The sequence below is a fragment of the Phaseolus vulgaris genome, chromosome 1 (genome assembly GCF_051622355.1).
Source record: "Phaseolus vulgaris cultivar YP4 chromosome 1, ASM5162235v1, whole genome shotgun sequence".
NCBI classification, from domain to species: domain Eukaryota; kingdom Viridiplantae; phylum Streptophyta; class Magnoliopsida; order Fabales; family Fabaceae; genus Phaseolus; species Phaseolus vulgaris.
In genome coordinates, this window is record NC_143498.1 from 36,232,110 (window position 1) to 36,246,261 (window position 14,152).

Genomic DNA, 14,152 nt, shown 5'->3' on the forward strand with positions numbered 1-14,152 from the left:
CAACCGAGGCCAAAGAAATTCAACAACAAGTAGAGGACTTAATAACTAAGGGGTGGGTGCAAGATAGCATGAGTCCATGTGCTATGCCTATAATTCTTGTCCCTAAAAAGGATGGAAGTTGGAGGATTTGTACGGATTGTTGCACAATGAACAACATAACAATCAAATATAGGCATCCCATTCCTAGGTTAGATGACTTGTTAGATGAATTACATGGGTCTAAAATATTTACCAAAATTGATCTTAAGAGTGGTTATAACCAAATTCAGATTGGAAAACCGCCTTTAAGACCAAATTTGGTTTATATGAGTGGTTAGTCATGCCTTTTGGTTTGACTAATGCTCTTAGTACCTTCAAGCGGCTCATGCACCATGTCCTAAGGCCTTTCATTGGCAAGTTTGTAGTGGTTTATTTTGATGAAATTCTTATCTATAGCTTGTCTTTAGAGGATCATGAGATGCATGTTAGGCAAACCCTTAGGAAGGAGAGTTTGTATGCTAATCATGCTAAGTGTATGTTTGCACTAGATCATATAGACTTCCTATGGTTTGTTGTGAGTTCTAAAGGGGTGCATGTAGATAAAGAAAAGGTTGCAACAATTCAACATTGACCAACACCCACCAATGTTAGTGAGGTACAAAGTTTTCATGGACTTGCTAGTTTTTATAGGCGGTTTATGCAAAACTTTAGTACCATTGTCGCACCTCTAAATGCCATAGTAAAGAAGGATGTGGTATTTAAGTGGGGATAAGACCAAATTCAAGATTTTGAAACTTTGAAAGAAAAATTGACTAAGGCCCCCATTTTAGCCCTTCCTAACTTTACTAAGACATTTGAAATAGAATGTGATGCCTCTAACATAGGCATTGGGGTTGTTCTCCTTCAAGAGGATTACCCCATAACTTATTTTAATGAGAAACTCAAGGGGAGTCATCTCAATTACTCCACCTATGATAAGGAATTTTATGCTCTTGTTAGAGCCTTGCAAAATTGGCAACACTACCTTTTCCCAAAGGAGTTTGTGATATATAGTGATCATGAATTCCTTAAATATTTGAAAGGCCAAAGCAAGCTTAACAAGAGACATGCTAAATGGGTGGAGTTCCTTGAGCAATTTTCTTATGTGATCAAACATAACCAAGGTAAAATAAATGTGGTTGCGGATGCTCTTTCAAGAAGATATACCTTGCTAAATGTTTTGGATGTTCAATTCTTCGGATTTGATCACATAAAGGAAATCTATAAAGATGACCTTGATTTATCTCTCATCTATCAAGAGTGCTCAAGAGGAGAACACAAAAACTTTTTCATCCATGATGGTTTTCTTTTTAAAGGAAAAAGACTTTGTGTTCCCTAATGGTCTTTACGACAATCTCTTGTTAGAGAGGCACATGAGGGAGGTCTTATGGGACACTTTGGGTAGCTAAAACTTTAGATACATTGCATGAGCATTTCTTTTGGCCACACATGCGCAAATCCGTACATAACTTCTATGACAAATGCATAGCATGTAGGAAGGCTAAATCTAAAGTGCAACCCCATGGTTTATATACCCCTCTTCCCATCCCTACTATGCCTTGGGTAGACATTTCCATGGATTTCATCTTAGGTCTTCCCAAGACATCAAAGGGTATGAATTCTATCTTTGTGGTAGTGGACCATTTTTGTAAAATGGCTCACTTTATTCCATGACACAAAGTAGATGATGCTTGTTTTGTTGCAAATATATTCTTTAAGGAAGTAGTTCATTTGCATGGGCTTCCTAGAAGTATTGTATCCGACCGAGATTCAAAGTTCTTAAGTCGCTTTTGGAGGACTTTGTGGGAAAAACTTGGAACTAAACTCTTGTTTTCTACTACTTGCCATCTCCAAACTGATGCTTAAACAAAAGTGGTTAATAGAACTTTGAATCAAATGTTAAGGTGCCTTATTTCTGGGAACCCAAGGGTGTGGGAGAATTTACTACCTCATATTGAGTTTGCTTATAATAGAGTAGTAAATTCTACTACTTCCCACACTTCTTTTGAGGTTGTTTATGGGTTTAATCCCCTCACACCTCTTGACCTTCTTCCTATTCTTGTACTTGATGAGCTGTTGTGAAAAAATGATTTTGAGAAAACTTCTTTTGTTAAAGACTTGCACCACCACATCAAGCAACAAATTGAAAGGAAGGTAGGTAAGTATGTTGAGCATGCCAACAAAGGGCACAGGGCATTGCTCTTTGAACCTGGGGATTGGGTTTGGCTACACTTGAGGAATGATAGATTCCCTACTCATAGGAAGTACAAACTTATGCCACACGGTGATGGTCCTTTTCAGGTCATCAAGAGGATTAATGACAATGCCTATGAGTTGGATCTGCCTGATACATATTTAGGTAGTCATTCTTTTAATATCAGTGATCTAACTCCCTTCTCTGCAGGTCTTCCAAATTCGTGGACGAAATTCCCTCCCACCCGGGGAGCATGATGAAACCCAAGGAGAGAGGGCGCCTACCCATGATGAAGACCAAGCCCAACCCATGACCCCAACACCCATACCTCAGAGGATTAGTAGGATTAGAGCACAGACTCTGGGTTCTGAGCATCAATTGGTCTCTTTTTTTGTAATTTCCGTAGAGTTGATTTATATAACATAAATGAGGAGGTGAAGACATAAGAATGGGCCCATGAGATGTCTATTAGGGTAGGAAGGAAACCCTACCTTCTATAATAGGTGAAGGGTGCGACATTGACTATAGTCAACACCCTAGCCGCCCCACTTTATGCTCTCCCCATTCTACCCTTTAAGTTTGCTCTCCAAGACTCCTAAATCTATAAATAGGGAGGCCTACCTCATGTATTCACAAGTTGAATGAATAGAGAAAAGTTACTCTGTACATTTTGTGTGAGAATGATTAGTGAGGCTTGACCTCTTAGTCTAAGTCTTATCTTGTGAATGTTTTTTATCAACAAAGAATAAAATTAAATTAAGAAAGGGATACTTCAGGGGTATACCAACCCTTATACAAGGCTCATACCCTCAACCTAAGATCTCCATCTCACCAGGAAACCTAATGCATAAAGATGACCATTATCTACAACAAGATCATAAACCCAACACGTACAAGCTTCTTGCTGCCTCAAAACACACAGCTAGGAGGATTGCAACCTGCATAGATGGACTAATCTTTTTTAGCGAAACAATCTATCAGCATAAGTATCCCAGCAGCTACTGCTTTGTGTTCACCCTCATAACAGTACTCCTTCCCAGTGCTATTTCTTTTCAACGACAGTCCTTTGGCTTGACTTCCCTTCAAGATCAGACTCACAACCTCCCCTTGACCATGAGCACTAACACTTCTTTCAATTCTTTATTGGCTAGAGCTGTCTAGCAGTGACATTGTCAATTATTATGTGCATTATGTTCATCAGCTAACACAACGCGTAAGCTGGCTCAACTTGTTTCGTCCACTTAGCTCTTCTTGCATTTCCTGCACAGTCATAAACAACATTTAAAGTATAACTATGAGCTCTCAAGTGGCGACATCTTCACTTATCTTGGATTCATTTCTCCATTTCTCCATTTCACCATTCACAATTCTACCTCTCATAAGTTTCCTTATCTTTTCATCTTTTCCTTCCATTATCATTCCATGATATTCATAAACATGTTCTTATTTGGCTTCCTTTTAATCCCATTCGGTCATTTCATTGTTCTTGTGTTCCTTGTTTAAATTCCGCACCATATTGTCATCATCTATCACCATATAATTGTTTTTCTCTTTGCCTTGTGGAAATGAACCTTCACATCTACTTAACCACTTGGTTAAGTTAATGTGCAGTGAGAATTTTCCTTAGGCTATCACCTATATTTGTTTTAAAATCCAATTCTAAGTAAAGTGTCACCATACAAATGAACAATCCTAAAATCAACTCACATCAAATGGTTTGGGCAAATGCTATAGGGTTTCATAGTGAAGATGGTCTCACTAATGCAAAAATAGGAATCAATGACAGGTTATTATGACGGGTATACTTTATCTGTCATAGAAAATGGTATGGTGGCATTTTTGTAATAATCATAAAATTTATTATGACAGTTAAAATAAAAACTAACATAATAAGTATTTATTATGTCTGTTCAGTGTAGAAATGTTATAGTAAGTTTTTACTATGTCAATTTTTTATTTTAACTGACATAATAAGTATTCTTATTTTTTTAACCCTATTGCTTTCAAAAAAATTTAACCCTAATTCTTCCGCGTGCCGTTTCTTCTTACACATTGCAACTTTGCGTTTCTTCTTCCTTCCACACTGCGGCTTCTGCGTTCTTCTTCCACACTGCGGCTCTGTGGCTTCTGCGTTTCTTCTACACTAGGGCTTCCACATTTCTTCTTCCACACGACGGATTCCGCGTTTCTTCTTCCACATTATGGTTCCCGCGTTTCTTCTTTCACACTACGATTTTTGCGTGCTAAGCTTCTTCTTCCATACTACGATGCTGAAGCTTCTCCTTCCATCCTACGGTAACCCTTCCGCTTGTTTGGTTCAATCTGATGCATTTCTCATTTCCTTCGAAACTTGTTTTGTTCTGAATTTTGAGTTTCCCATTTTTTTTCCTTTTTTTAATTCCTAAATACTTATTTTTCCTTTGCACAGTGATCATGTTGCCTATATTTTTTAATTCATTTTTGAATTCTCTGCTTGTTTATGTATTCCGCATACATAGCCAAATGATACAATAGAGCCATCTGATATATATATATATATATATATATATATGTGGGAGAGTCTTCAAATTAGACAATTGTTACCCTGTCACGACTAACTATAACAACAAATTATTGCTAGATAAGTATACATGTTGATTTAAGTAGAAGTTGTTTTTAAAATTTTATAATAAATTAATTAGCATGCTAGTAAGTGAATGAGTTAGATGTGTGTGAAATTGTGAAATTTCTTATGAGGTATAATTGCAGGATGAGGTAATAGTAAGTTCCTAGATAATCAAGAATACGTGAATCTGAGTTGTATATATAGATGCTTGTGTTAGTAAAAAAAAAAAAGGATTGATAATCAATGTCACAGTTCTAAGAACAATATTTATATTTATATTCCATGAAGAACGATGACTTTCTTTTTGTAGGTGAGATTGCTAGTGCATAGTGCTCTGAAGGTTTCTCAACTTGTGATTCTAGTTTCACTATCTCCTTGGCTGGTTCACTTATACCAGTTTGCTCTGAAGGTTTTTTAGCTTCTGATTTATTACTCATGATTTATATGAACTCCTATTTATTCTTGTTATGTTAGTCTTTTAATAACTTCCAACAAATACTTCCTTGCCAAGTTTTCAATTATCCAGGGAGTATTTCCTTTCTTTCTCTCATGTTTTGTTCTGTTCAGGAAGGATTTATTACTCATTCAGGTTTAATATAGTCTCTGCCTTTGTCTCTCTCTATTCTAATAAACGCATGCACTAATAAGTAATCTTTGACTTTCAGGATCTTGTTTTGCTGCAACATTTCTCTAGAAATGTTGAGAGGAAGCTCCTCATAATCCACAATACCCTTAACAAAGCTGAGATACTCTGGAATCAACTCTTCACAGTTGTCCATGATGAAGACTCTGCGTACATACAATTTAGAATTTTTGGATTAACATGCTTTTTAATAATGTGGATTAACATGCATTTTTTCAGCTTCTAATGTTGTTTAATTAGTTTTTTCAGCTTAGCACTTTGTCTGTTTTGCATTCATTGGAAGATTTTATTTAGTCTCTAACCTAAAGTTTCATTTAGCATAAGCATGACATTATACACCTTTGCTAATCCAGGTTGGTGACTTTGATCGTTTCCTCTCTATTCTGACTATATTGTCTCGCACTTGCCTTCCATTAAACACCCCTCATTACAGGTTCATACTATTATCCCTCTTTAATAATAAAATCTTACATGTGGAAGTGGTTAATTATTTTATAATTTTTTCTTCTGATAGGCCTAAAAAATGGAATGGAAGAAGTATTAATATGGGTGCAGTTTTTGTTGATATAAATTATATTTCTTACATTTCATAAATTTATTGTTGTTAGATTTTTTTTATTTTTTTTTCTTACATATTCTTAAGAACAATAAAGTGAACAATGATAGTGTGTAATACTTTAAATTAGGTTTTAAATTAGGAACCGAGAGAGAGCAAAAAAAAAGAAAGAAAAATAAAATGTAATGTGATCTTTGTCTAAATATTATATTATATTTAATTTGGGTATATTCTGTATTGATTTAAATTTTTCAACAAACAAAATTTAAAGGCAATTAGAATGCAATTAGAATTTGTCCTGGAAAGTGATTTGTAGATGGTAGAGTTGATGTGCATGTGGCAGGGTCACTAACCGTCATTGTGAATTGATAAAGTGTGAAATTATTAGATTATATGATCCATTTCACTTACCCATTACTTGGTTAAGCAAACTCTGTAGTCTTGAAGGCTACGTTTGTGCAATGAATTGAACATATGGTCCATTAAACAAGAGTAAACCAAATCCAACCCTGGTATCAGATTATTCCCTAAGGCATGGACAATTTTATGCTTTCATTTTGTGCAATTAATATGATTGTATTCCCAATAAAAGTGTTTGTAAGATGTAAATTATTATGATTATAATAAAATATTTTTATATATTCTTACTTTTCTATGTTTTTCTTTCATTCTTCGAATGCACCAGCTTTCTTGTTTTGTCTCTTCCCAAGTTGTCGTTGACTCTTTAACCTACATTGTCTAAGGTATGTAAAATATTTATTTGTTATTAATATTTATTTTATTGTATTTATGATTTGTATGCTATTTCAAATTTGGCAACATTGTATGATGATATTCCGAAAGACGATCCAACCTGATCCGTAAATACACTAATACCCATAAAGTTAAAATATATAGTTATTTGTTGTGTTATGTCAGAGAACATAACAATGGATCGAAGTTGGATCAATTACAAACGCACAACAAATGAATATGAGAATGGAGTACAACAATTTCTTGAATTTGCAAAGGTGAATGTTCCGGATAATAATGGAAGATTTTATTGCCCGTGTGTGAATTGTTTGAATGAGCGAAGACTACCGACTGAAGTTATTCGAGAGCATGTTCTTTGTGATGGTTTCCTAAAAAGTTACACAAAGTGGATATGGCATGGTGAATTAGTAGACATACCAAGTGTACATATGTCTGAAGTTGAAGCACAAGAAGTTGATTTAGAGATGGATGATCAACTAGAGGAAATGATCCGTGATGTAGGATATGATGCCTTCCAACATGCACATGTGTATGAAAATTTGTGTACTGATGCTGAAAAACCTTTATATCCAAGATGCACTAAGTTCACTCGATTGTCGGCGGTATTAAAATTATTTACTGTGAAGGCAAGAAATGGGTGGACAGATAAAAGTTTCACAGAATTGCTTGAGTTGTTAAGTGACATGCTTCCTGAAGATAATACATTGCCAACACGTAATTATGATGCGAAGAAGATATTGTGTCCAATGGGTATGAAGTTTGAAAAAATTCATGCATGTCCCAATGATTGTGTGTTGTACAGGAAGGAATTTGATAAGTTACATCAATGTCCACATTGTGGGATATCACGATACAAGAAGAAATATGATGATTTTGAACATGATGTTAAGAAGGGTCCTCCTGCAAAAGTGTTGTGGTATCTTCCTATAGTTCCAAGGTTGAAAAGATTATTCAGTAATGCGAATGATGCAAAACTTGTTAGATGGCATGCAGATGAACGTAAAAAGGATGGTAATTTAAAGCATCTGGCAGATGGTTTGCAATGGAAGAAAATTGATTCCATGTTCCCAAATTTTGCCAATGATCCAAGAAACATTAGGCTTGGACTTGCAACAGATGGAATGAATCCATATGGTAACTTGAGTAGTAAACATAGTTCATGGCCTGTGTTGTTAGTGATTTATAACTTACCACCATGGTTGTGCATGAAACGCAAATATGTGATGTTATCTTTGATGATCTCTGGTCCAAGACAACCGGGAAATGACATTGATGTTTATTTGAGCCCGTTGGTTGAAGATTTGAAGATGTTATGGGAGGAAGGTGTTGATGTGTTTGATGGGTACACAGGTGAGTCCTTTAAGTTGCATGCCATGTTATTTTGTACGATCAATGACTTTCCAGCATATGGTAATTTGAGTGGATACATCACCAAAGGCCACAAAGCATGTCCTATATGTGAAGAAAACACATGTCATAATCAATTACAACATGGAAGGAAAACAGTGTACCTCGGACATCGGAGATTTCTTAAATCAAACCATCCGTATCGTAAATTAAAGAAACCATTTAATGGGTGTCAAGAAAACAAATTAGCTCCAACAGCTTTAACTGGATTGCAAGTATATGAGCGTGTGAAGGACATCCAAGTTGTGTTTGGAAAGACACAAAACAAAGCCACAGGAAGTAACATATGGAAGAAAAGGTCAATATTCTTTGATCTCCCATATTGGAGGGTGCTTGATGTGAGACATTGTATAGATGTCATGCATGTAGAGAAAAATGTGTGTGACAGTATTATCGGAACACTCATCGATATTCAAGGGAAGACAAAAGATGGTGTCAATGCTCGTTTGGACATGGTTGAAATGGGTATAAGAGAACAATTAGCTCCACAGTCTCATGGTAAGCGCACATACTTGCCTCCGGCATGTCATACGCTGTCTAAACAAGAGAAAAAAAGTTTTTGTGAGTTTTTACAAGGCGTGAAGGTTCCACTAGGTTATTCTTCCAATTTCAAGAGACTTGTATCCATGAAAGATTTGAGATTAATTGGCTTAAAGTCTCATGATTGTCATGTTTTGATGCAACAAATATTACCCGTGGCTATTCGAAATATATTGCCTAAGAATGTCAGATATGCCTTAACTAGATTGTGCTTCTTTTTTAATGCAATATGTAGTAAAGTTTTGGACCCTGAGAAGTTGGATCAGTTACAAAATGATGTTGTAGTCATATTGTGCCAATTGGAGATGTACTTTCCTCCATCATTTTTTGATATTATGGTTCACTTGATTATTCATTTAGTTAGAGAAATTAAAATTTGTGGTCCAGTATTCTTACGATGGATGTACCCCATGGAGCGATACATGAAGATATTAAAAGGGTATGTAAAGAATCAATATCGTCCTGAAGCATCAATTGTTGAAAGATATATTGCAGAGGAAGCCATTGAGTTTTGTACAGAATACTTATCAGAAGTTGAAGCGATAGGGGTACCTAAGTCTCGTTACCATGGAATAGGTGTTGGTAAGGGTACTCGAAGTGCAAAAGTTATAACATTGACACGAGATGAAGTTCTTCAAGCACATTTTTATATACTGAATAACACTAAAGAAGTCATCCCCTACTTAAATGCTCATAAAGATATTGTGAAGAGAAAAAACCCACGAATGCCTGAGAAGTGGGTGATTAATGAGCACAACAAAAGCTTCTTGAAGTGGTTTAAACAACAAGTTCAAAATGATAATACAACTTCTGATACATTAAATTGGCTAGCATCTGAGCCAAACTTTGAAGTCATAAGTTGGAGTGGTTATGATATAAACAATTATTCATTTTACACAAAATTTGAAGATGAAAAAAGCACCATGCAAAATAGTGGAGTAATGGTGGTGGCTGAATCAATGCATTTCTCTAGTTCAAAAGATCAATATTCTGTTATGGCATCAATGTGCTACTTTGGTGTAATTGAAGACATCTGGATGATAGATTACACAATTTTTAGAGTGCCTGTCTTTAAATGTAAGTGGGTTGACAGTAATAGTGGCGTGAAGACTGATGATCTAGGTTTTACCTTGGTTGATCTGGAAAAGGTAGGTTATATTGAAGAGCCATTCATCATGGCATCTCAGGCAAAACAAGTGTTTTATGTTACTGATCTCACTAACAAACGGTGGTCAGTGGTTCTCCATGGAAGAATCATGCATGGTACTCATGAGAATGATAATTTAACATTCGATATAAGTGAGACTCCATCTTTCTCCACAAATATGCCAACCTTGAATGTCGATAATGAAGTAGATGATGTGCATGCCACACGTGATGATCATCATGAAGGATTGTGGGAGAATGTTCCAATTTGACAATGTAAAACATTTATTTATGTTTATCCTTTATATTTTTAATAACTATATGTTTAGTTTTTTACTAATAATTTACAATCTAATAATTTGAACAGAGATATGTCTAATCCATCTGATATCTTCCCTCCTTCACAAGATGGGGACAAGAGTCAATCATCTACCCATAAAAAAGGTAGGCGTGGGACTAGGTTGAGAGAGTTGACTATCAGCCGCGATGCTAATCAGAGATTGCCAATCCAATTTGATATGCAGACGGGTAAAGCTTTGGGAGAGCATAGTACAAAATTTACTAGCTATGTGGCCTTGCTTGGTAGAAGCAAAGTTAGTATTCTTATTGATGATTGGGAGCATGTTCCAGAGATGGTGAAGAATCAAATTTGGCAGAGTATCATTGTACGAAATCTTAACTTATTTGTTTCATTGTAAGCATACATAATTGCTATTTAACATATATAATTTATATTTATTGTACAGATCACATATGACGTCCCAAATAATAACTTATTGAGGAAAAAGTGGATTTCATATGCTGGGGCACGATGGAGGGGTTTTAAGAGTGACCTTACTAGTCATTATATTTATGGTGCCTTGGGTGAAAAAAACCCCTGTGAGCAATATCAATTCCTCGATGAGGAAACATGGCAGACTTTTCGAGAAAGGCGATTAGACCCTACCTTTCAGGTAAATTAATATCATATGTTGGTTAAGTGTCTAATTATCATGCATTATAATAATTTAATTTATGTATATAATAGGCTAAGAGGAAAGCTGCACAAGAGATTCAAAAAAAGAATGTTCACCCTCACAGACTATCTCGTGGGGGTTATGATAAATTAGAGCAAAAAATGATTAAAGAGATATCTTCCTCTCACTCCACCGAGGACTCAAATTGTAGCATTATAACCCGTCCTCCCCGACATGAAAAATGGAAAAGAGCTCGCCAAAGACCATCAGGGGATTACACATCTGAAGAAGTTCAAAGCGTAGCTAAGCGCATTGTTAGTAACTTATATTGTATGTCATGTTTGAATGTTTATGTTTATTTGCACATATTTTAAAATAAGTTTTAAAAATTTGTGTTGTAGGATGAGTTGGTGGAGCAAAGCACGCAGGGATTGTTCATTCCACAAGGGCGTGAGGACATATTGATGGTTGCCATTGGTCGCCCAGAGCATCCTGGACGTGTTCGTGCTGCAGGAAGAGGGGTGGGAATTCGACAATTCTTTGGTCCTCCACCTCGGTATTATAGTAAATTACATCTTAGTGAGACCGAGATGGAATCCCTCAAAGAAGATATTAGGAAGGAAATTAAAAAGGAGGTATATTCTGAATTGAAGAAAGAGTTGTTATTAGACATGCGAGCAGAGTTAGCATCCATGTCTGTTAAACCTTCTGTTGCCCCTTCAGAGCCTTCCCCTATTCGTATAAGTACAAAGGAGAGTTGTGATGCTCCTGAAGGATCAGAGGAGGTTGGTCCTACTATCCTTGCAGACTGCGAATTGTATATTGATGATCCCCTCGAGTACTTGGTGGCCTTAGGTAATTTTTACTTTAATGATATTGTTTGATATGTTTTAGTCTAATTATATTATTTAATTTCTTTCAATTACATTATTTGTGTTAGGTAAAATGTATACATTAGGGTCAACTATCCACCACCAGAAAATTGTAGATGATATGATAAGAGTGGTTGTTGTAGACGTTCGGGATGCTGTTGCTCGAATCCCTGTGCCTACTAAGGAGGTTCAGACGGTGGGAGAAGCACCTGGGAATTTCATTCTTTGGCCAGCTAGATTAGCAAAACCAATTACGTTGAGAGTAATTTTCTTTACTTGTTTTAATTATGCATATGTCTTTTTGTAGGTATTATAATTAATTAAATTGATATACTAGTGTTACTTAATTTTTTTATATATGCATAGAATGATACTAAAAAAGCAAAGGAAGTTGTGAATCATTCACAACAACATCCAAGTACTTTTCAGCAACTCGGTGCAATGGCAGCGACTATCAGGATGCAACCTATACAATTAGATATGCCACTGGAAGTTGTAGGCAGGACTAAAAACATCCCTTTTTTTCTGTGCCAAAGGGATATTTTTGATATTCTCACCGGTACTGATATGATATGCGTATCTGTAATACAACTTTGGTTAATGTAAGTAAGCTTCCTATAATAACTTTTCATAAGTTTTAATATATTCAATATGTTGTTATAACAATATTTTTTTTCAATGTTCAAGGTATTTACATCATCTGTGCATTGAGAAAAAAAATGTTAACATATATGGGTTTCTTGACCCTGTTGCCATTCAGAGTGTTGGGAATAAAGCTAGTGAGGTGCAAATGTATTTCAAAGAGACATTTCAAAATGGGAACAAAGAGGTGTACTTAGCACCTTACTTGCATCAGTAAGTATACATTTATAAATTAATGCATCTATCTAAAATTCAATTGTTACTAATATTATTTCATCTTGTAGGGGCCATTGGCAATTGATAGTAATTATTCCTCGACAATCTCTTGTTGTTCTCTTGTGTTCATTGCACAAGAAAATTAATAGTTTGGCAATTAGAAATATACTGGATGCGTAAGTTTTCAATTATTTTTTTATGTTATATGATTTTATAAATAATATGAAATTTAATGTATGTAACTATTTGTAGAGCTATGGAAGCTCATTTAAGGTTGCAAGGACTTCCACATATTGCTAAGAAGAAGCTACAATACATTGCACCAAATGTAAGTAATTCATCTTACTAGTATGAAATTGCAATGTATAAATTATTATATTATTCTATTTGTATTTAACTTGTAGTGCTCATATCAACCGGGAAACTATGAGTGCGGATATTATTTGATGAGACATATGCATAAAATTATATCTGCTAACATTAAGGACTCGTGGAAGGAGGTAATATATAATTAACTCAAATATGTTAAATATGTTAAATGTGTTAAATGTTAATTTCATCTTCAATATTTGATTATGTAGATATTCAATGATCCATCTCCATTGAAGTTGGAAGTGCTACAAGAGGTTCGAGAGCAGTGGGCATCATTTCTTTTAAGTACTGTAAATTCTCATGTTAAAACTAGTTAAATGTTTTGTATGAACTTCAACATATTCACTTTTAAGTATTTACTCTAAATGATAATTTTAGAACTAGTTAACAATTTTGTATGAATTTCAACATATTAACTTTTAGTTAAATATATCATTATTTATATGCTAGATCGTTAAGATTTTATTTTAAAAATATTTGCTTGAGAATTGTGATTATTATGCAGGGTACTTTATGCATGTAAGAAAATGAATATATAAAAAAAGAATTAAAAAAAAAAACGCATTCTATGACGGTTAAAATATTATCAATCATAGAAAATAACATATTTTATGATGGTTAAAACAATATGTGTCATAAAAAGTAATATTTTTTATGATAGATGTAATTTTAACCGTCATAAAATGTGTTATTTTCTATGATGGTTAAAAATAAATTAGTCATATAAAGTAAATTTTTTATGATGATTTTTTTAAATATGACATAAAAAATATAGACTTTTTATGTTGCCTGCATCTATAACGGGTCTAAAACCGTCATAAAAAGGTATGTTTTAACCGTCATAAAATGTCATTTTTCTATTAGTGTCTAGAGCTTTTCTAATTTTTATTTGCTATGTGGTAGATGTTTTTCTGTAGTTGCATCAGTTTATTGCTTATTGTGGTTTGGTCTTTGGTAGTTATGATAGTATTCATAATCTTGTTTATGAATTGTTCATTTTCAACAACAATTAGTGTTTTACCCTAAAACTTAAATAGGCCATACATATCAAACAATGTCATCTGAGCATGGAATAAGTAACAATAATGAAGAGTACCATTTCACCTAATGAATTTGGTCAGGCATCGTGGGGTTCACTAGTCCTGGCTATACATCATTTTCTTCATTTTCCCAAGCTAGAATATCTGTATAAAGTTTGGACATATCTCCCATGATCACCATTGCAGATTCGT

The 14,152-nt window shown here is 34.7% G+C and overlaps 2 protein-coding genes across 3 annotated transcripts; both read left to right on the top strand.

The window, feature by feature from the left end:
• The first annotated feature begins 4,253 nt into the window (after window positions 1-4,253).
• Window positions 4,254-10,285, top strand: LOC137813891 (uncharacterized). 2 transcript variants are annotated; one of them, XM_090301935.1, is made up of 7 exons: window positions 4,254-4,507; window positions 5,128-5,226; window positions 5,483-5,610; window positions 5,814-5,893; window positions 6,702-6,759; window positions 6,935-10,138; window positions 10,230-10,285. In XM_090301935.1, the coding sequence occupies exon 6, from the start codon at window positions 6,946-6,948 to the stop codon at window positions 10,132-10,134; it is 3,189 nt and encodes a 1,062-aa protein (XP_090158061.1). In that variant the 5' UTR covers window positions 4,254-4,507; window positions 5,128-5,226; window positions 5,483-5,610; window positions 5,814-5,893; window positions 6,702-6,759; window positions 6,935-6,945; the 3' UTR covers window positions 10,135-10,138; window positions 10,230-10,285. The 2 variants fall into 2 exon arrangements, with proteins under 2 accessions (XP_090158061.1, XP_090158062.1); XM_090301936.1 differs by lacking the exon at window positions 6,702-6,759.
• Window positions 10,230-13,369, top strand: LOC137813892 (uncharacterized). Its single transcript, XM_068616357.2, has 11 exons — window positions 10,230-10,527; window positions 10,609-10,815; window positions 10,890-11,132; window positions 11,220-11,673; window positions 11,759-11,952; window positions 12,057-12,292; window positions 12,378-12,545; window positions 12,617-12,724; window positions 12,801-12,876; window positions 12,953-13,048; window positions 13,130-13,369. Exons 1-11 carry the CDS (start codon window positions 10,234-10,236, stop codon window positions 13,235-13,237), a joined length of 2,184 nt encoding a protein of 727 aa, XP_068472458.2. The 5' UTR covers window positions 10,230-10,233; the 3' UTR covers window positions 13,238-13,369.
• The last annotated feature ends 783 nt before the right edge of the window (window positions 13,370-14,152 follow it).

Bases quoted from the DNA above. Each gene is read 5' to 3' on its own strand.
- LOC137813891 (XM_090301935.1), top strand. From the start codon at position 6,946: ATGGATCGAAGTTGGATCAATTACAAACGCACAACAAATGAATATGAG.
- LOC137813892 (XM_068616357.2), top strand. From the start codon at position 10,234: ATGTCTAATCCATCTGATATCTTCCCTCCTTCACAAGATGGGGACAAG. The intron at 10,528-10,608 runs GTACGAAATCTT...TTTATTGTACAG, and splicing joins AAATTTGGCAGAGTATCATT to ATCACATATGACGTCCCAAA. The intron at 12,293-12,377 runs GTAAGTAAGCTT...TCAATGTTCAAG, and splicing joins GTAATACAACTTTGGTTAAT to GTATTTACATCATCTGTGCA.